This window comes from Neomonachus schauinslandi, chromosome 6 (assembly GCF_002201575.2).
Source record: "Neomonachus schauinslandi chromosome 6, ASM220157v2, whole genome shotgun sequence".
Taxonomy (NCBI): Eukaryota; Metazoa; Chordata; class Mammalia; order Carnivora; family Phocidae; genus Neomonachus; species Neomonachus schauinslandi.
Genome location: NC_058408.1, coordinates 143213660 through 143235740, shown reverse-complemented (window position 1 = coordinate 143235740; position 22081 = coordinate 143213660). Strand labels below are relative to the sequence as shown.

Genomic DNA, 22081 nt, shown 5'->3' with positions numbered 1-22081 from the left:
ATCTCCAGATGACATTTATTATTGATATCTTACACTAAAATCTGGAAATATTGACATGTAGTTAACTCACTAAAATCAAGTACTACTAAAAAAAAAAAAAAAAATCAAGTATTACTTCCATAAGCGGATAATATAAACTAATGTATGAACCATTTGATGAGCTACCTTTGAAAGAATGTTTACTTCAAAGCATGTAGCTTACAAAGAAGGGCCTCTGAAAATAATTTCTCATCACAGTGATTATATTTTTTTAGTTATTTTTTTATTGTGTTATGTTAATCTTTTTTTTTTTTAGTTTTTTTTCATCACATTGATTATTAAAAGTGCAGTGTTTTTAAAAACATAGGCTAAGATGACAGAGAGATAAAAAATCAGAGTGAATAGCTAGGATATAGAAACATGTCTCATACCGGTGGCAAAGATCCTCCAGGCATCTGGTACAACTGAACAGGGGGCCCAGGGTGGGGAGCATGGGCGGGATGGCCTGGTGTTTGGCACTGTTGCAGCTGTGGTGGTGCAATGTAAGGATTGGCCCTGCTGCTCACAGGGGTATGACGATATGGATTGTGGCCTTGTTGTGGTGTTCCCTGTGGTGGGCTCCCAAAGTTGGAAGGAGGGAGACTACTCGGGTGAGAAGGCAGGTAAGTATTCATTCCCATCTGTGAAGAAGGCGGAGCACCATACTGAGTCTTCGAAATGGGTGGTGAACATGCATTCAACACATCTTGGGATCCAGTTGTAAAAGGGAGGTCAGCCGGGGACTTGGAGAATGCTGAGTGTCCAGCTGACGCTACCACAGTTGTTAATGGTGACTGTCCAATATTCCCAAAAGGATCACTACTGCTTGATACCTGAGAGAAGTAACTAAATGTCTGTGGGGTAGATGTGTGAGCAGAAGTCTGACCGAGAAAGCTGTCCTCCTCACCGACATCTGTGGAATCCTCTGAAAGGGAAGGGGAGAGCAAACGGTTTAAAGGATAGTCTACTGCTCTGCAGATAGGATCCTCTACGGCAGATCTAGCAATTGCACCTCTTGTTTTCTTGTCCTATTTCTGCATTACAGAAAAAAAGGTGAAAACCTTTTTCTTTTTTCTCTGAAATGAAAAACCAGAAAATATGGATAAGAAACAACAAAAGGAGGGAAAAATGAAAATTCATTCATAAGCCCACCTCCCAGAGACAATCACTGTTAACATTTTGGCACACGACCTTTTATGTTTTTTGAATAAATATAAATAATTAAGTATTTATTTTGTAAATATACATAGATTACACCTATTTGTACAAGAATGTTTTCAAAAATAGAAACAAAATTTGTATCTACTATTTTTACATTTCATTTTGAACTTTTTCCTGGTAAAAAATAATTCAAATATTATTTCACTACCAAATTACACATAATTCTATTTCTACAGTAATAAGAAACTTAAGTACAGATATGACTCTGTTGACAAGAAGGGTGTGTGTCAGGGCTTTTACCTACAAGGCATTCATTGTACAAATGAACATGTGGTATTTGTATTCCCAAGGCAAAGTAGGTCAACCATTAATTGCCATCCCTAAAATCACACAGTATCACATCCAGATAACTAGTCATTAGAGAATGCCAAATCATGAGAAAAGTCATTTGCTAACCAAAGGAAGTTCTCTTTATTTCCCTTACCAAAAATGATCTTCACTGCAGGTATTATCAACCTCAAATTATCCTCTCTTCTGCAACCAAGCTGTAAAATAAAAGCATGTTCCCTGGGATGCCTGGGTTGGCCTTCAGCTCAGGTCAGATCCCAGGGTACTGGGATGGAGCCCCGCATCGGGCTCCCTGCTCAGCAGGGAGTCTGCTTTTCCCTCTCTCTCTGCCTGCCGCTCCCCCCTGCTTATGCACGCTCTCTGACAAATAAATAAAATCTTTAAAAAAAAAAAAAAGAAAGAAAGAAAAAAGCATGTTCCCTCTACACGGCCTCAAAAGTCCAGCCTACTTTTCCTTATTAAGTTTTTTATAGCCCTTAGTTTGGAGAAACTTTCCTCTTCCTAATCTTTTCCTTCTCCAGTCTCATTCCCTCTTTCCTCCTGCTGCGGGAGGCACAGAGCCCAACAGAGGACCCACACCCAGCACAAAGCACGCTGTGATCCTTGCCCCGAAGTGGACTTTCAAGCTCCAGGATCCTTTTTGACCTCTGCTGAAGGAGGCCACCGGGCTCACAGAGATTCTGGCTTGAGCTTCTAGGTTGTTCCCATTATATTTCTCACACATCAATTAACTAAAATACTCCAATATTCAAAATACTCCCCTCAGTTGTTCCTTTGTAACTAAAAATAAAGTATCACCTCCTGCACAGAGCCCTTTGTGTCCTTGTTCTAATCTCCTTCTTGGATATATTTCCATTTCTCACTCTCTCTTTTCAGCTGCCTGGACCTAACTTGTCTGTATTTCTCAGTTCATTTCTCAACAACTAAAAACATGGAATGGAGAAAGCCTCCGTGGTATCCTTCGTCTTTTAAGACAACTTGGGATCAACGTGATCCAAGAAATTCTCTGATTAGCATCAACTGTAAATGAAATGCTGATCCCAACGTGCTGCCAGCTCACCTCAGGGGCACTTTCTAATTACACGTGGACACATTTGGTAAAGACACCTACAACTTTAATGAGAACTTGTACACTTATGACACTCCCAACTCTGTCTCAAACCGAGACTGTTCTCATGTGTTCCAGAACCTATTACCCAAATGCTTCCTCAACACTTTTGGCAGACTCAGCCACATACACCTCAAACTTAGTAAGCCTGGGGTGCCTGGGTGGCTCAGTTGGTTAAGCGACTGCCTTCGGCTCAGGTCATGATCCTGGAGTCCCGGGATCAAGTCGCGCATCGGGCTCCCTGCTCAGCAGGGAGTCTGCTTCTCCCTCTGACCCTCCCCCCTCTCATGCTCTCTCTATCTCATTCTCTCAAATAAATAAATAAAATCTTTAAAAAAAAAACAACAACAACTTAGTAAGCCTGAAAATGAATTTATCATCTTAACCATGTCCCTTCATGTGCTCCTTTTACTACACTACACTATCTCAACAGATGTTTGCCAACATCCACCCAGACACTCAAATCAAAACATTGTCTCTTAGACTCCTCCTTCCTCCCCCCACCCCTTAATTTCTCAATCCCTTCATTTAATCATTCAGATACTCATTCAAGAAATATGTACACAGTATCCATTATATGCCAGTTAGGGAGCTAGGTCTTTGGGCTAAAACTGAATGAAGAGAAGTGTGCTGACAGAGCTGACATATAGCCTCCAGTGAGTCACTAAGTCACAACAATTTATAGACTAAAAAAACCTCTCACCTCTCATCCCTGCTCTTCATACCCAATACGGCTGGGGAGGGCTAGAGGGCCATCCACTCGTACCTGACTCCCAGTGGCCTCCAGACTGACCCCTCTTGCTACAGTCAATTTCCTCTGGAGCAATTTCAGAAAACTCCAGTCTTTCTGAAACACACCTCTAATTTCACTGCCTTGTTAACTTAAAATCTACCGACTACATGAGCCACTCTTCTAGCACATACTCTAGCAATAGCCACAAACTTCAAGAAGCCCACAGTCCAAACAGAGAGGCAGATATGATTTCACAAACATTTATATTACACCAGGTGCCAGACACTACACTCAGTGCCTTACAAAAATCAATTCACTTCTCCTTAACAGCTTTATGAGGTTGTACAAATATCGAAACTGAAGCACAGAAAGGTAAGGTAACATGCCTAAGGTCACACAGCAAGTTAATGGCAGAGCCAGGGCTGGAACACTGTCTGTGTTCCTAAATACCATGCTCTGGGTTATACCACACAATCATTTAAAAGCAATACCCCTAGACAATAATAAAGAAGTGAAAGAGCTAGGGTGAGCATAGGACTGGGGGACAAGAAGAACAAGAAAAAGCTTCTTAGACAAAGTGAAGCACTGTCTTGAAAGATGAGCACTACATTCTGTACCTCTACTTTCCAAATATTACATGACTATCCCAAGAAAGGGAAGCTGTCTATCCTAGGAGATATCCCACTGTATCCTAGTTGAGAAGCACTAATTTCTTTGCATTCCCTAGCACACCAATAGGTGTTCGACAAAAACCTGGGTAATGTCAGTGCCAGTGTGGAGCGCCCAGCCCTCGGAACACAGGGTTCCTTGGACGAAGACCAAGCCTCCTGATCTGGCCCCCGCTTCCGATATCTCAAAGCCCCCAGGCCATTCAAACCTGGCCACTGATGGCCCTGGCAAGCTACCCAGAGAGTCGGATCGAGACAGAAGGAAAACCTACCATCCGACCCTCGTCGCCCCACGTCCCCCGCCCGCCTCCCCACACACACTCGTCCCACCAGATCCCCCTCTCCCTACTACCTCCGGCCAGGAGCAAGGAGGCCGAGGCAGCGGCGGCTTGGGTGACTGGGATGAAGGGCACGTTGAAGCTGAATTCCGTGGCCGAGGAGGAAAAGAGTAAGTTAGTGCCCGATGAGGAGGTGTTGGCGGCACCGCCGCCCCCGTTAGGTTTCCTCTCGGCCATGGCTGCGGCCCACCGTCCGTTACACGTCTCCTGGCAGCCCGGGCAGCACCACCGGCCGGAAACCGGTCACACTCGGGGCCAACACACTTCCGCACTTGCGCACAAAGCCCGGAACTCCGCAAGGCTGGTCTGCGGCCTTCCCCTTCCCCTGGAAAGCGCCGCCAGAAACGAACATGGCGGCGCTGGCTTCAAGCCCGAGTCCTAGCACGTGACACTCCCAGGTGCTGCCGGGGCCGAGGCTTGGGCTGGAGTGTGGGAGGGGCAGTGCCGCTGGCTCTGAATCTAAGCGCGAGCTGACGCTGAGGGTCACGGATTGCGTGGGGCGTACTGGGCCTCCTAAAAGTACGCACAGGAGCGTGTAACTGGCAAAAATTTTGAAAGAACAGCGGAAGCCTGCAGGAGCAGACAGCAGGGTGCTACCCGCGTTGGGAGGGAAGAAGTGGTGTGTGAGCCGTTTGTAGCCAAAGCTGAGCCCGGTTCACCCACGCTCGCACTCACATCCAGCCCGCCCACGTGTCTTTCTGGACTGAACTGAACTCTTTTTGTTGACCCAGAAATAGAAATGGCAAAAACTTTTGAAGTTTTTAAGCCATGTTTAAAAGAGGATCCGGGGAATTGAAATTTAGAGGTTAAAATAGCTTTCTATATCTGTCTGCAGTAATCTGATTAGTTGAACCCCGAAATGCACTGTGGGTGATTTGGATGTAATTGTCATCTTTCATGTAGTTAGAGATTATGAAATAAAAAATAACAGATAAGTAGCTTTTTGGAGAGTGGGAGAGGAAGACATACCCTGAAAGAAGCTTTGAAATAATGAAACTCCTTCCCCACAGCTGTTCACACGCCTGTATAGAACCTGTTTAATTCAGTAAATATTTAGTGTGCTTACTGTCAGAGATAAACAAAGCCAGACACTGGCTAAAGCAGTAAGGATAGATTCTACTCAGTAACAACCATTACAACAGGAAAAAGGGTACATCGTGAATTGAACTGAACTTCCCCAAAACAAAAGACTGGAGACTTTTTAAAGACTGGAGTGCTGAGGGAAAAGCATTGAGAGGTGCCAAGGGTGTTGGTCCATGTGACTAGACCACCTGGGCTTGTTAATTGGCACTTATCTGGAGGAGAAACAAACTTCTCCTATCTTCATGATAGGCAGTTATACAAGTTAGAGCAATACACCACCAGGCTGGGAGGAGATGGGCCTTGAGAAGACAGTTCTGTGTGGCAGATTTGCGTCTCAAAATTATAAGGGATTTATAATTGCAAGTTTTCTAAAATAACTGCACTGAAGGGGAGCTCAGGGCCCTATATGCCTAGCACCAAGTTTTGGCTGGAACAAACAATAAATTCTCCTGGCAGTGTTGAGCTTTCTCAGGGCGGGCATTTTTAAGGAGGACTGGAGTCATTCTAGGGACATGACTTTAAACTGCTAGAAGGCATGCTGAATTTGGTCAAGGAGAGTATCTTTGTCATTCCTATGGGGTGGGAAAGACGGTATACTAAACACTGGTGTATAAGGTAGACACAAGACCCTTCCTTCTTAGAGTTTATACTTCGGTCAGAAAGACAGAAAACTAAACACATACAGTAAACTACAGTGTGATGAAAGCTGTAATGTAGAAATTCCCAGAGTGTGTTATGTGGAATATTGACACCATCAGGGGAGGGAGGTCTAACCCTTCTGTGGGGAAAGACAGCAAATATTTAGACCAATCAGACCATCAACAAAGGACCTGCATAGTGCTGAGTGACATGAAAAGCTTCCTTGAAGAAGAAAAATTAAAGTAGAGACCTGAAAGACAATGAGAAGTTAACTGGAAAATTTGGTGGGGAGGGTTTGGAGGAAGCCGTAAGAGATCATTTCAGTAAAGTCGCAGTAGGTAGGGATACGCTGCGATGCCACATTTGGGTGTGAAAAGACACATGGGTTAGAGTCTGGCTGGAGCCCAATGAGCACCTGGGAGAAAGTTGGAAGATGAGAATGAAAAGCTCAGCAAGGCCAGATGATGCCGGTCTTAACAAGTTAAGAGCAAAAGGGAGTCAAAGAAGAATTGAAAGGAGGGTGGAGAAATAACATTTGCTCTGTAGAAAGTCCACTCTGACTTCAGTGTAATAAAATAGATAAGGAAAGAGCGAGCTGGAAGTAGGAAGAGCAGTTAGCAGGCTGCTACAGGGGACCAGGCAAGCAGTGATGGTGCCTCAAATTAGACCAGTTGCAATAGGAATGAACAGAAATAGGAGTTACTTTGGAGGAAAGACGTCAGATTGAACAGAAGTGTCTTCATTTTTTTCCTCCTGAAGCCCTATTGAAAACACAAATAGGTGGGGGCGCCTGGGTGGCTCAGTCAGTTAAGCCTCTGCCTTCAGCTCAGGTCATGATCTTGGGTTCCTGGAATCGAACCCCACTTTGGGCTCCCTGCTGAGCAGGGAGCCTGCTTCTCCCTCTGCCTCTGCCTTTCCCCCCTTTTGTGCTAGCTCTCTTGTGCATTCTCTCTTTCTCTCTCAAATAAATAAATAAAATCTTTCCCCAAAAAAGCCACTAATAGGTGTGTTTGTTTTTAAACCCATAAGGATGAGGAGGATGGGAGAGGATTTGACAGCAACAAGATTTTGCATACACACAAAAAATGGACCTGGAGTAGGTGATTTAGCAAACCAGTAATGGGAAAAGCGCAGGGGCAACTTTATTTGCATCATTAACCATTTTAAGGTTTAGGGCCTGATAACCTTAGGCACCTCAGGAAGTAGCAGAGAAGCTAGAGAGAGGTCCTGTAATTAGGAAGATTGGTTAAAACTGTTGGAGAAGAAGTTAGGTCCCTTCCCCCTACTCTGAGTAACTGGACCACTAACCATCCCCCTTCTAGAAAAAAGACTTAAGTTTTCCCTCTGGAGTGGGTAACAGAAGGAACATCAAGCAAATATGTGCTTACTGAATAATCAAATAATCTTTCTGACAACCCCAGTCCAGTTTCTCCACTCAGCTCCAAGAACACTGGCTGCCAGGTCTTCAACCTGTAGGCAGAAGATTAGAAGAATCTTCTTTGGGGCATGGGAACGAGAGATGTAGAGATGCTGAAGTCAGGATTCCCCAGGAAGACAGTCCAGCGAGATCACCTCATAATTAAGCTCACAATTGACAAGCCCTATTTATATGTTCTGAGCTCCAATCACCTTGTTAGTCCCCATGATGTGGAAAACAAAGGCAGAAGGAAATGTAGATAAAATTAAATTTCCTTATAACCTGCAGACCACTGACAAATACTTAAGATAGGCAGATTATAACATTCCTCCAGGATCCTAAGTCTTCTTTAACACATGAAAGTCCTCTTGGAACTTCCTTTATCATTACTTCTCCCAACCCCAAGGTATAATCAGTTGCTCCTCACAGTCCTGGGGAAGCAGAGAGTAGCAGACAGCAGCTCCTTCTGCCCACGGGTCCTGTCCCTGTGCTTTAGTAAAACCACCGGAGGTATCTCAATAATTCTTTCTTGGCCGTTGGCTCTGGATCCCACCAACAACAATATTCAAAAAAACTACATCACCCAAACTTTATTTTTTCATTTTTATTTTTGCTAAGTATGCTCTATGCCCAATGTAGGGCTCAAACTCACAACCCCAAGATCAAGAGTTGCATAATCTACCAACTGAGCCAGTCAGGCACCCCGAGTCCCCACACTTTAAATACGACCACCACATAGTTGAGAAGATCCTTTAATGTGAAAGAGACACAAAAGGAAGAAATAGCAATTTAGAAGGAACAACCCACACAGGAAGAAAAAGACTTACAAAATCTATCAATAATATCCTCATGGGGGTAAGAGGTCTGTAACCAAGAAACAAGACCAGGGTGTTATTTTAAAAAGAAATGTTCAGGGAACAAACAAGAAAATCAGTAGAAGGAAGATAAATAATGAGGAAATTTCCCAAAAAGTGAAGCAAAAAGACAAACAGATGGGAGCTAAGAGAGAAACATAAGAAAATTTGAGTGCCAGGCAAGGAAAGCCAATATCTGTATATTAAGAGTTCTGCTAAGAATAGAGACAGAGAAAATGCAGGGGAGGGAATCATCAAAGAAAAAAAAAATTTATTCCCAGAAGTGAAGGATACAAGTTTCCAGATTGAAAAGGTTGAGAACCCAGCACGATAGTTGAAAATAGATACACACTGCAACACTAGAGACAAACAGAAGATCCTTAAAGATTCTAGAAGGATAAAAACAGGTCAAATGCCAAGGAATTCAGCTTTCAAAATACTTACCCCCCCCAAGCACACCTTCTAAGAAAGCAAATGGAGGAGGTGGTCCACCAAAATAAAGGAAGAAGCTAAGAAAGTCTTCCTATGTGGGATAGAGGGAACCCGGTGTCCAACACAGGTGTACAGGGGAATGAAAGGTGTTATAACAAAAAGACCCAAAAATGCAGTGGCTCAAACAAAAGTTCATTTCTCACTCACATAAGAGTACATGTAGGTAACCAGCCAATAGAGAGGATCATAGGGAAAGAGAGGAAAAAAATAAAACAAAACAAAACCAGAGAGGGAGACAAACCATAAGAGACTCTTAATCATGGGAAACAAACTGAGGGTTGCAGGAGGTGGGGGGGTGTAGGGGGGTGTAGGAATGGGGTAACTAGGTGATGGACATTAAGGAGGGCATGTGATGTAATGAGCACTGGGTGTTATATAAGACTGATGAATTACAGGCCTGTACCTCTGAAACCGATAATACATTATATGTTAATTATTGAATTTAAATTAAAAAATATTACAAAATAAATTCAATTAATTAACATATAATGTATTATCGGTTTCAGAGGTAGAGTTCAGTGATTCATCAGTCTTATATAACACCCAGTGCTCATTACATCACATGCCCTCCTTAATGTCCATCACCTAGTTACTCCATCTCCCCACCCCCCTACATTTGTCTTTAGTAAGTTTCATATAAATGGAATCATATAGTATGTATTCTTTTGTGCCTGGTTTCTTTTGATTAATACAATGTTTTTGAGGTTCATCCATGTCATGTGAATCATAGTTCATTCTTTTTTCCTTGTTAAATAGTGTTTTATTGTATGGCTATACCTCAATTTGTTTACCCATTCATTTGTTGGTGGACAGTTGGGTTGTTTCAAGTTTGGGGCTATTGTTATTAAAGCTGCAATGAACATTTATGTAAAAATCTTCATGTAGACATGTTTTCATTTCACCTAGGAGTAGAATTGCTGGGTCTTACCGTCAAGTATATTTAACTTTGTAAGAAATTGCCACTTTCTTTTCTTTTTGATTTTTAAGATTTATTTTATTTTTTTAAGGTATCATTTATTTATTTGACAGAGAGAGAGAGCACAAGCAGGAGGAGCAGCAGACAGAGGGAGAGGAAGAAGCAGGCTCCCTGCTTCTGTGGGGCTCCATCCCAGGACCCTGAGATCATGACCTGAGCCAAAAATCAAGAGTTGGCAGCTTCACCGACTGAGCCACCCAGGTGCCCCGCCACTTTATTTTCCAAAGTGACTGTACCGTCTTATTTTCCAACCAGTAATGTCTATACTTGGTGTTGCCAGTATTTTAAATTTTGGCCATGCTAATGGGTGTGTAATAGTATCTCACTATGGTTTCTTGTTTGTTTTCACTTTTTTTTTTTAAGATTTATTTATTTATTTGAGAGAGCGAGAATGAGAGAGAGTACATGAGAGGGGGGAGGGTCAGAGGGAGAAGCAGGCTCCTGCTGAGCAGGGAGCCCGATGCGGGACTCGATCCCGGGACTCCAGGATCATGACCTGAGCCGAAGGGAGTTGCTTAACCAACTGAGCCACCCAGGCGCCCCTGTTTTCACTTTTTAATTGAAGTATAGTTAACATATAATATTATGTTAGTTTCAGGTGTCAAACATGGTGATTTGACAATTATATACACCATGTAATGCTCACCACCATAAGCGTAATTTTCACCTGCCACCATACAAAGTTATTACAATATTATTGACTATATTCCCTATGCTGTTCTTTTCATTCCCGTGACGTCTTTATTTTATAATTAGAAGTTTGTACCTCTGAATATCTCTTAATGTAACTACTAGAACTTTTAATTTACATAGGTGGCTTCCATGTTATTTCTGAGAGACTGAATATACAAACAGTGGCCAGACCATATTTAACAATAGAACTCTGACCCACAACATCTGCAGCAATTGGCCTAGAAAAGTCAGGACTTGGTCAATGAGTCCAACTTCCCTATTAGTTGCCCCCACTTACTCCTCAGAAAACCGGGATAGTTAAGAAATCCCTTCTCCCTTTGTGTTCCAAGAAAAGGATAAATGCAAAAGACCAACTTGCTTTTGCATATTCCAACATAAAACTCACCTATACCCTTTCTCAGCAACTCCCTTGTTTTACAAAACCTCAAAATTTAACCCTCTTCTTTGAGATGTTTCTGGATGGAAGTTCTCCCTATTGCAACAGCCTGGATGAAAGCAATCTCCTTCATTGTCTGAGGCATTTCCTCTTTCACCTATTGCTACCCACTCTCCAACCACTAACTTAGAGCCACATTACTTTCTGTTTGTTATGATAACACCCCACTTATACCAGCTTTCTGAATTATTTAGAATAATGTTAGCAGTTGTAACAAAGAGGCCTCAGAATGCAATATTCCTATCAAAATCTAGGCTGTCTTTAACACAGAATCATTCTAGTCATCAGCATTTTATCCATCATGAAGGAGGAAAAAACATACCTGGGCCAAAAGTTTTCTAAGAAATTGAAGTAGAAGTTCCAGACACCTCATTTGCTCCCAGTACATTGGTAAGAACCTAATCACACAGCCCCACCTAGCTGCAAAGAGGACTGGGAAATGTAGTCCCTAGTTGGGCAACCAGCCTCAGCTATACCTCTGAGACTAAGAATTGCAGTTCTTCCCTAAGCAATCTATCTATAGGTATGGAAGAAGGAGGGAACAGATTTTTTTAAAAGTCTCAATGAAAACATGAAAGGAAAGAGAATCTTTAGGATAATGGTGGTAGGAGACCCTAGGAAGACAGTTTTATACCAGAGGTAGAGGGCAAGAAATCCAGATTGGAACAGGTCAAAGTCTCTGGGAAAGATATCCAAGAAAATGTGTCTAAACACCTAGAGAGGAAATTTAGGCAACTGATGGAAAATGTGCATTATCCATTAGACAACCATTTATTGAGCACCTACGCTATGCCAGGCACTGTTCTAGGTGCCAGAGAATAAAACAGCATATAAGTACCAAAATTATTGCTTCATGGATCTTACAATCTAGTGGAAATTCTAGAGCAGGTGGGGTTGAATTAATAAGTATGTAGAAAACTAGCCAATGTTTAAAAAAAAATTTACCCCACCCTGAAGGCAACTACATTCAACTCTTTCAGCCAATTCTTTTAGTATTTCTGTTTGTAAATTAATATGGTTACATTGCCACTTCTGAAGTTTTTCCCATTTGCATTACATGTTGACTTCCCAGATGAACAATGAGGATTTTGCCCCTTTTGATCTTTGTCCTCATCACATATATGAACCCTTTCCCCCGTAGCCTCTCACTAAAGCTAAATTACAATGTTGGTTAGATTGACATTCAAATTTTAACATTATTATGATTATATAAACACTATAAAATAGCCAAATCATATACTAAATTGTCATTATTTTAATTTTTCTTTGCAAGCTTTATTTCCCTAGGCTTGGGACACTCTTCCCTCCCACTTTTTGCCTAGTTAACTCTTATTTGTGTTTCAATTCCTAGTGTAAATGTCACATTTCAGGAAATCCCTCAAGCATTCTTTTCCTTTACCCCACAAAGGTAAAGGGGATTACTTAATACCCTCCTTAAAAACACAGGCTTGGAATGGGGGCAGAAGTGCTGTTACTGGTGGCGGGGGAAAAAATCCTGTCATAGAGATGTACTCTTTTGGACCCTGCCCTGGCCGCTTACATTTTCATAACTACTTATTAGTAGTATCAAATGTCTTCCCACAGAAAAAATTAGATGTTACAGTTATTCACATTATAGAATAATGACATCTCAAAAACATCAGTGTGTCTTTAAGTAAATCTGAGCAACTGGTTGTTTATAAGTAATTACATACACAGGGAGAAACCTAAAACTGAAGTGTCCCTAGCCACTGCTGACTTGGTACCCATCTGCAATTTCTTATGAAACAAATCTTTGCTTATTATGACTTAAAAGCCAACATTTTCATGCCTGCATACATTTAATTTGCATGTTACTGGTCACGAAGCTAAAATATGGGATTTCTGCATTTAATATGAGGGACTTGGCTACGCTCTCTGCTAAACAAATGAATAAATGAATGAAATGTGGTAGTGCCCTGGATTTGAAACTCCGTTTTCTCAGCTCACCCAAACTCACAGAGCCAGATGTATAATCCAGTATGCCAATTAATTAGTTCACAATGAGAAGTACAAATGAGCTCCCTTTGTCCTAAATAGGGCTTGAGATTTGAATTCAGTTCTTGTTCTTGGACTCCCCACTTTCCAGACTCCATTCAGATCATCCTTCTGTTAACAAGCTCTGTTTTCAGCTGCTGATACTGCAGTTTTCTCAGGTACATTCCAGGCCTAAGAGAAACATGCTATTTCATTGCTGAACTTGGATATTTTCCAAATTTCCTCGCTAAAAGTTTACCCCTAGATTTGATCTTTTGTGTGTGATGCCACCACCTTCATTCTGAGGGTATCTCCATTGTTTTACTATGCTTTATTGTACTTTACGGATTTTGTTTTTTTTTTTTTTTTTTTACAAATTGAAAGTTTGTGGCAACACCATTCGGAGCAAGTCCATTGATGCTGTTTTTCCAAAAGTATTTGCTCACTGGGTATCTCTGTGACAGGTTTTGTAATTCTCGTGGCATTTCAAACATTTTCGTTATTACTATATTTGTTATGATGATCCCTGATGGGTGATTATGACTTGCTGAAAGTTCGGATTACAGCATCTTTTTTTTTTTTTTTTTAAGATTTATTTATTTGGGGAGGGAGAGGGAGAGACTCTCAAGCCCACTTTCCACTGAGCGCTCAGCCGGATGTGGAACTCCATCTAATGACCCTGAGATCATGGCGTGAGCTGAAAGCAAGAGGATGCTTAACTGACAGAGCCACCCAGGCGCCCCCTGAGGACAGCATCTTTTAAGCAATATTTTAAAATTAAAGTATCTTCTTTTAGACATAATGCTATTGCATGCTTAATAGACTACAGTATAGCATACACATAATCTTTGCGTGTATTGGGACACCAAAAAATTCATTTGATTCACTTTATTATGATTTTCGCTTTATTGCAGTGCTGCGCCACAGAGGAGCAGTATCTCTAAGGTAAACCTGTACACACCTTCTGCAGGAACCTGCCAAAGCAATCTGGCTGTTTCCAGCTTCTAGGCAGAGGCAGACCAGGTATGTTTTCAGGTATGAGCTTGCCTCTCAATTAGGAAGTGGTCCCTCTAACCGAGTGCTGGAGATGACAGCAAAGGGCGTTTGGGGTTTTTCACAGTGCCCCTTATCTAAATGCATACCTCCTTCAGTGGGATAAGACTTTATGCAGCTGAGGGAAAGTCACTGCATGGGTTTCAGGCAGGGCTCCAGAGAAAGGAGCAACCAAAAACCAAAACCAAAACCAAAACCAGCACCAAGAGGAGGTGGGTGGACTCCAAGGGCTGTTTCATCCACTAATTTTGCCCAGATACGACCACAAGTTCTCCTTGGGCTTATGCTTTCAGGATGCTGCGGTCTCTGACCTGGGCAAGGCCTCCTACCATGAATTAATAAACCGGACATCGGCAGTTTCCTCCTTCACACTTGCACAGCGTGATAAACTGCAACACGCCAACCTCGGCCACGACGCCAGTCTCCCCGAAGCCCCGTATGCCCTTCCTTTTGCCCATCTCCAAGATGGCGGCCGGTTCGCCGCCGCGTCGCCGCCGCGTCGCGGCTCCGCCCCCCCCCCCCCCCGCGCGAGCCTACCCGCCCCTCCTCCCGCCCGCGGGGCCGCGCCGCGCGCTCCCGCCGCCCCTCCCCGCGCGAGCTCCACCCAGGTCGCAGGCAGCGCGGTCGGCGGCGCCTATTTCCCGCCATTGTGCGAAGTGGAGGCTGGGGGCCCGCACGCGCCGCCTGCCCATGGCCAGCTGCTCCTCGGCTGTCGCCGCCACAGCCGCCGTTCCCTGGGGCGTGGGGAGGCCGGGCGGCCCGCGCCCTGAGGCTCGCCGTGCGTGGGAGGGCGCGGGCGACCAGCGGCCGAGCCCCCGAGGAGGAGCCGCGGCGCGGGACGCCGGGCCGCGCTGGCCCTGGCCCGTCGGCGAGATGCCCTGCGGGGAGGATTGGCTCAGCCACCCGCTCGGGATCGTGCAAGGCTTCTTCGGTGAGTGGCGGCGCCGGGGGCGGGCCGCCGAGTTTGTCGAGCCCGGGGCCCGGCCCCGCCGCGCGGCCCCACGCGGGTCTCCCCCGAAGGCTCTCGCGGTCGGCCGGGCCTGCGCGGGCGGCGCTGAGGCACCCCGGTGCGGGTGCCCGGGCCCGGGCCCGGGCCGCGGCTTCCCCCGCCGGCCGCAGGTGCCTCCCACCTGCCCGATTCGCGATTCGCGAGCGGCCAAGGTTACGCGGCGAGGAGCCGGCGGTCGGCCGTGATTGCCGGCCTCGCTCCCCTCCGTGGCGCACCGGGGGCCCGCGCCCCCCGTGCGGCGGTTCGCGGAGGGGTCCTTGAACCTTCGGGGACCTGCTGAGACGGGGCGAGGAAAAGCACTTTGCCTACGGGGAGCCTGCAGGATATTTCAAAACTTCCGGTGTGTCGGGGGAGTGCTCGCTCGGAGCAGAAGTTGGCTCTCACTACTGTATTACACACATCCTCTCTTTTTGAGATAAGATTGGGTATAAGAGCTTAATTTTTCTCTTAGGATGACTTTAAAACCTGCCTGGTAGACGTCTCCTCTCGTGTCAGAGCTAGCAAGAAATGTGGAACTACTCAAACGAGCTCCTACGTAGAAGAGCTGAGAATGCTGCAGGCAAGCTTAGTAAATTGTAGTGCAGTTTATTTGTAAATGGTACTTTCCATGAGGGCAAATTTAGGCTTGTGTGTGGTTAACTGGTCATTTTGGCCCCTTCCACCCTTCTTTTTGCACTTAGGAGTGGTGGAGGCAAACCAGGAATCACTTAGGTTGTAGCACCTGGAGATAACTTAGCGTTGTAGGAGTGGCCTTAGCTCATTTGAAAACACCGTGGGATATTGGTGAGATCGGCTAATGAGAAGCTAAATAGTCTCCAGCAGCCAAAATCAGTGGCGTAAACTCCATGTATTTCTTGTAGGAGGGACTCAGCGACTCTATTCATTTTCCCTATAATTTGAACTAGTTTAGTTTTCTGGTTTCCCAGGCCGAAACTAGAAGCAGCAAATTAGAAGAAGGCGTGGGTAGGCATCCGGATTGTAGTCCGTGAACATTGACAACCTGATAAAGAAGAAATCTAAAACTATGTGTATGTATATTTTTAAAAAGGCAAAAGAAACCACTACTATATCCATAGGGTGCTTTGAGGAAGGGGCACATTTACCTCCACTAAATCCTAGTAATTGATGTTTACAAAGAATACTGGAGCCCATAATTGATGTCTAAAATAATGGCCCCAAAATGTGGCCTGAAGATTAAACTGCACAGTTGGTGGGTGTAGATGCATAGGTACTTTTTAGGGAAAATCGTCAAAAGTAAAAAGTTTGGGTGCTTAAGGGCAAAGTTCCAGTTACGGATATTTAGAAAATTTATGAGAAATACCCCATACCTTAGTCTTGAAGGATACGAGATGATTTTATATTTGATGGAGTTTTGAAAGTATTTGTCAGATTTTGTGTCCTGAGTGTATGATCCTAAGGGGCACATCTCTTTATAGTACAGAAAGGGTATGTTTGGGTATAAAATGCTGGCTTTATGATATTTTGTAAATTTTGTAAATTGTGGGCACCTGGGCCTTGTTGATGTGTTTCCCCACAGGATGTCTTTTCCCATATAGATTGTGTTACAGAGAAGAAAATAACACTGCTTTGTAGTCAATGATTTTTTTTTTTTTGGTAGAAGCTGTTCTGAAGTACATATTTTTACTGTTTTTTTATCACCATGAATATGTTGAAAGCCTTTATAATAACAGCATTACAGGTATGTTTCTGTGAGATGTAAGTCCAGTGTTAAACTTGTAGACTTTATTCGGTTTTGTAGTAAATTGCTTTAAATTGATTTTTCACCCAGAGAGAGAAACGGCTCTTGTGGTTTATGGGGCCTTTCTTGGCTCCACCCCTACCTAGCTCTCAGACCTCATCATTGCATTCCCTCTCCTGTTGGACCCTCTTTCGGTTCTTTGATTTTGAACCTTGCATCTAGGCCTTTCTGCATCAGCTGTTTCCTTTGCCTGGTCCCCTCTTTCTCTCTCATTCCACTTGTACTTTCCTGGCTAAGTCTTACTTTTCTTTCGGGAACGTAAGTTAGTTACTCCCTGCTTCAGTCACTACAGGATCCTGTGTCCTGGAAAGGACACATGTGTTAACCTTAAAAATAAAACTGCCAGTTACTTTACCAGTAAAAATGGGTTTATTGGGAAATAGAGAAATTGCAATTTGGGACATGCAAGCTATGGCAGACCATAGACAAGTCCCACAAAGGAGAGGAACTTTATTTTACAGAGAAGAAGTTGGGATGGATTATTTTTGAAGGAAAGCCCATTGGAGAAAAGCAGGGGTTGAGGGTGATGCTGGTTTCTCAGTGGATGAGTTGTAGGGATAGTAGACTTCTTGTAGGAGATGCAATGTACATCTCACCTTGTTGGGGCCTGTAATTGATGATTCTTTCCTGTTGAAGCTTCTTCTTGTTAGGGGTCTGTAATTGATAGTTCTTCTTGTAATTGTCATTGGGTGGTACAGCTCCCCTTTTAAGCCTCCCCTTGTAGCATCCCAGGTCCACTTTATTTATTTTTCTTAATTAATTACTTTTTAAAAAAAATTTATTTGCCAGAGAGAGAGAGCAAGCACAAGCAGGGGGAGCGGCAGGCAGAGGGAGAAGCAGGCTCCCCGCTGAGCAAGGAGCCCGATGTAGGACTCCATCCCAGGAACCTGAGCTGAAGGCAGATGCTTAATGACTGAGCCACCAAGGCATCCCTTTTTTTCTTAATTTATTTTTAAATATTTATTTATTAGCACTTGCACATGCGTGAGCAGTAGGAGGGGCAGAGGGAGAAGCAGACTCCCCGCTGAGCAGAGACCCCCCCCCCCCCCCCCCCCCTGCGGGACTCCATCCCAGGACCCCGGGATTATGACCTGAGTCAAAGGCAGGTGCTTAACCAACTGAGCCACCCAGGCGCCCCCTCCAGGTCCACTTCAGTGAGGTTTCCCTTTAATAATTTTCACATAATACAAAGCAAGTTACTGAAAGAACTTGTTTCCTGGGTTCCTTTTGCTGCATTTTTTACTCAGGGAATTCAGGGCCTGTATCTGATTTATTCACCAGTATATCCTCATTGCCTGGAATACACCTTGTACATTAAAAATGCTCAGTGAATATGTGCTGAATAGAGGCAGTGAAAAGACTGATTAATCAATCAGAAATGGTGTGAATTGGGCTGGTTACTGTGACCACAAGTCTCAGACTTAGGACAGTCCTGGTGGACCTCAGTGATTTCAGAGGATTCATGATCCTACCAGGTATGACTTATTTTCACATGCAAGTCCTAATTCATTCTTATCATTCAGGTAGGAAACTTTGAAATTCGGCGAGTGGCCGGTCATAACTACAAGGGTCATAATTCATCTTTGTGAATCAGTCTGTATTTTGATTTTGTATTTGCCATATTACAATTGTTCATATGTAAATTTTTTCCTGTAAGACTTCATAAAATATCTTTAATATTTCCCTTGGAGTTTCTAAAAAATTTTATGTACAGGACGTTGAGATCCAAAGGCTTAAATTATGATTTAAAATACTTTAGTTCAACATATCCTTGTCGGTCTCTGTTATGTGCATAGTGCTTAGTCCCTACAGTGATGTTCATTTAGTGATCCACATCAAATCACTTCCTTTATTTTTTTTATTTTTATTTTTTTAAAGATTTTATTTATTTATTTGAGAGAGAGAATGACATAGAGAGCATGAGAGGGGGGAGGGTCAGAGAGAGAGGCAGACTCCCTGCTGAGCAGGGAGCCCGACATGGGACTCGATCCCGGGACTCCAGGATCATGACCTGAGCCGAAGGCAGTCGCTTAACCAACTGAGCCACCCAGGTGCCCTCAAATCACTTCCTTTAAACAAAGGCAGGAATCTTTAAAAAAAAAAAAAAAAGTTCTGTATGCTTTTTTTCTCTTAATCATTTAATATTTAAAATAAATTTTCTTTACTTGAATTAATAATTATTGTTAATTTTGGAAAAGGAACGTGTATCGACTCTGATTTCTTTCACTATTTTCTCTTTAGATTGTTGGTTGGGTCAAGATCATTATTATTGGTTATAGTCAAGGTACTTTGGTTCTAACAACTAGACTAGCTCATGCAAAAGGCAGTGGTGTGTGGAGGAGGGTAGGGAGTATTTGATCACTAGCATTTTATTTATTTATTTATTAAAGGTTTATTTATTTGAGAGAGAAACAGAGAGAGAGTCCCAGCCGACTCAGCACTGAGCACAGAGGCATGGGACTCAATCCCAGGACCTAAGATCACGACCTGAGCCGAAACAATGAGTCAGATGCCCAACCGACTTAACCACCCAGGTGCCCCTTGACCACTAGTATTTTAGAGAATTTAAAGCAGTAATAAAATTGACTAAAAGTCAGTCTGCTTTTTTATTGTCACCATGATTCTAGACAATTTGTCACCTTTTGTTTATACCCACCTTAGATCTCTCCTATCATCCTGATCTTGGTAGGCCACTGAAAAAAGGTATTTCTTATAAGGCTGTAGAACCCAAAGATAGGGAGGGTGTCTTGGCATCCCAAGAGATGAATCAGGAACTGGAAAGATAGCAAGAATCTAAGCAACTCTTGTCAGTTTTTTCCATTAGGCCACATTTATCTCTGTACATGAATTTAATTATCTCTACTCCACAACTCCCAAATTCCCTTGTTCTCAGTTCCACACCAGGTAGCATCTTTATCTTAATCCCAGATGCTAGGGCTAGAGAATCTGATTGGCCCAGCATGGAGTCAGGAGTCCACTCATGCACCAACAGCTATGGCCAGTGCACAGAGTTATGTAGGACAGTCCTGACTATTGAGGCCCACACCTCAACAGTGGGGCAAGTTCTCTGAGAAGAATGGATTGGGCATCTGCGGCAAAATATATAAATAGGTATATATGAATTTTTAGGTTATTAAATAATAACTTGCACATGGTTATAAAAAATAGCACAGTGGTATTAAATAATGAGTAAAAGGATGCTCTTCCCCCACAGAGGTAACCACTTTTGTTTCTGCTTTTAGTGCCTTTATTTATTTATTTTTAAGATATTTGTTTTAGAGAGAGTGCGAGCACAAGTGGGAAGGGCAGAGGGAGAGAATCTTTTTTTTTTTTTTTTTTAAAGATTTTATTTATTCAACAAAGAGAGACACAGCGAGAGCAGGAACACAAGCAGGGGGAGTAGGAGAGGGAGAAGCAGGCTTCCCCACAGAGGAGGGAGCCCGATGCGGGGCTCGATCCCAGGACCCTGGGATCATGACCTGAGCCGAAGATAGATGCTTAACCGACTGAGCCACCCAGTCGCCCCAGAGGGAGAGAATCTTAAGCAGACTCTGAGCTGAGTGCAGAGCCTGATGCAGGGCTTGGTCTCAGGGCCCTGATACCACAACCAAGCCAAAACCAAGACTTGGATGCTTAACCGACTGGGCCACCCAGGTGCCCCTTTGTGCCTTTATTTTTACAGATGTTATTATTGAGATATAACTCACATAACATGGAATTAACCATTTAGAAATGTACAATTCACTATCATTTTCATCACCCCAAAAAGAAATCCTGTGCCAGTTAGCCAATTACTCCCAATTACTCCCTCCTCCATTCTCTGGCAGTTAGTTTACTTCTGTTTATGATTTACCTATTCTGGACATTCACGTAAATGGAATAATACTGTGGACTTCTATGTCTGGCTTTTCACTTAGCATAATATTTTCAAGGCCCAACCATGTAGTAGTATATATCAGTACTTTATTCCTTTCTTTGATTGAAAATAATATTCCATTGCATGGATATACCACAGTTTGTTTATCCATTCAGTCATGGATTGGCCCTTGGTTGTTTCCACTTTTTGGTTATTATGAATAGTGCTGCTGTAAACATCCATGTGCAAATTTTTGTGTGAATGTACGTTTTCAGTTCTCTTGGTAATATACCTAGGAATGGGCTTCCTGGGTCATATGGTAATTTTATGTTTAATTCTTTGACTGCCAAACTGTTGTCCAAAGGGCTGCACCATTTTAATTTTTCACCAGTAATTTGTGAGGTTTCCAGTTTCTTACATCTGTCTAACGCTTCTTATTTTCTGTTGTTTTATTTGTTATAGGCGTCCTAGTGGGTGTGAAGTGGTAACTCCTTGATTTGCATTTCCCTAATGACCAATGAATCTTTTAATATGCATGTTGGCCATTTGTATATCTTTTTTGGAGAAATGTGTATTCAAATCCTTTGCAAATTTTTTAATTGGGTTTTTGTCTTTATTGTTAAGTTCTTTGTATATTCTGCATACAAGACATGTCAGATATAATTTGCAAATATTTTTTACCGTGTTTTGGATTGTCTTCACTTTCTTGGTAGTGTCTATGTAAGTTTTTAAATTTTTTGTGCATAATACCCTAATTTATGTAAAGGACAGAAAACAACAGAAAAACTTTCATAACATTTACTTGTATAAGTTTTTAATTTTGACAAAGTCTGATTTATCCAGTTTATCTCTTTTCCCTTTGATTGCCATATTTAAGAACCCATTGTCTAATGCCAGGTCATAAAAATTTATACTTGTGTTCTAAGAGTTTTGTAGCTTGAGCTCTTTGATTCATTTTGAATTAATTTTTGTATAAGCTATGAGGTGGGGATCCAAATTCATTCCTTTGCATGTGGATAGTTGTCCCAGTATCATTTGGTTTTGGTTTATTTTTTACACTTGCCAGTTTATTAAAAAGGATATTATAAAGTATACAGATGAACAGCCAGATGAAGAGGGACATAGGGTGAGATCTGGAATGGTACCTCATGCTTCTATCTCCAGGGAACTGGGGTATGTTAGCTACCTCCCAGCAGTGGATGCAGTCATCAACCTGGAAGCTCTTGCATTATTTGTTGAAAAGACTATTCTCCCCTCAGTGAATGGTTTTGACACCTTTGTCAAAAAATCACTGGACCATAGATGTGTAGCTTTATTTCTGAACTCTCAATTCCATTCTGTTGGTCTATGCATTCATTCATCCTTATACCAGTACCATGTTGTCTTGATTACTGTAGCTTTTCAGTAAGTTTTTAGATCAGGAAATGTGAGCCCTTCAACTTTGT

General features: G+C 42.9%; 2 protein-coding genes across 3 annotated transcripts in view; one reads left to right on the top strand and one right to left on the bottom strand.

The window, feature by feature from the left end:
- The window catches only part of LOC110589123 (SEC23 interacting protein), a 42648-nt gene extending 38035 nt beyond the window's left edge, over positions 1 to 4613 (bottom strand). Inside the window, exons 1-2 of the mRNA XM_021699548.2 lie at positions 4389 to 4613; positions 411 to 943 (exon numbers count right to left, since the gene is read on the bottom strand). Coding sequence (XP_021555223.1) covers positions 411 to 943; positions 4389 to 4551 — 696 coding nt within the window. The 5' untranslated portion in view covers positions 4552 to 4613. The remainder of the gene's footprint in view (positions 1 to 410; positions 944 to 4388) is intronic.
- Positions 4614 to 14605: 9992 nt separating this feature from the next.
- LOC110589688 (minichromosome maintenance complex binding protein) overlaps positions 14606 to 22081 on the top strand; it is a 47782-nt gene continuing 40306 nt past the window's right edge. The window contains exon 1 of one of the 2 annotated variants that reach the window (XM_021700251.2): positions 14606 to 14943. In XM_021700251.2, the coding sequence (XP_021555926.2) occupies positions 14703 to 14943 (241 nt within the window). In that variant the 5' untranslated portion in view covers positions 14606 to 14702. The remainder of the gene's footprint in view (positions 14944 to 22081) is intronic. The other variant, XM_021700250.2, reaches the window with a different exon arrangement.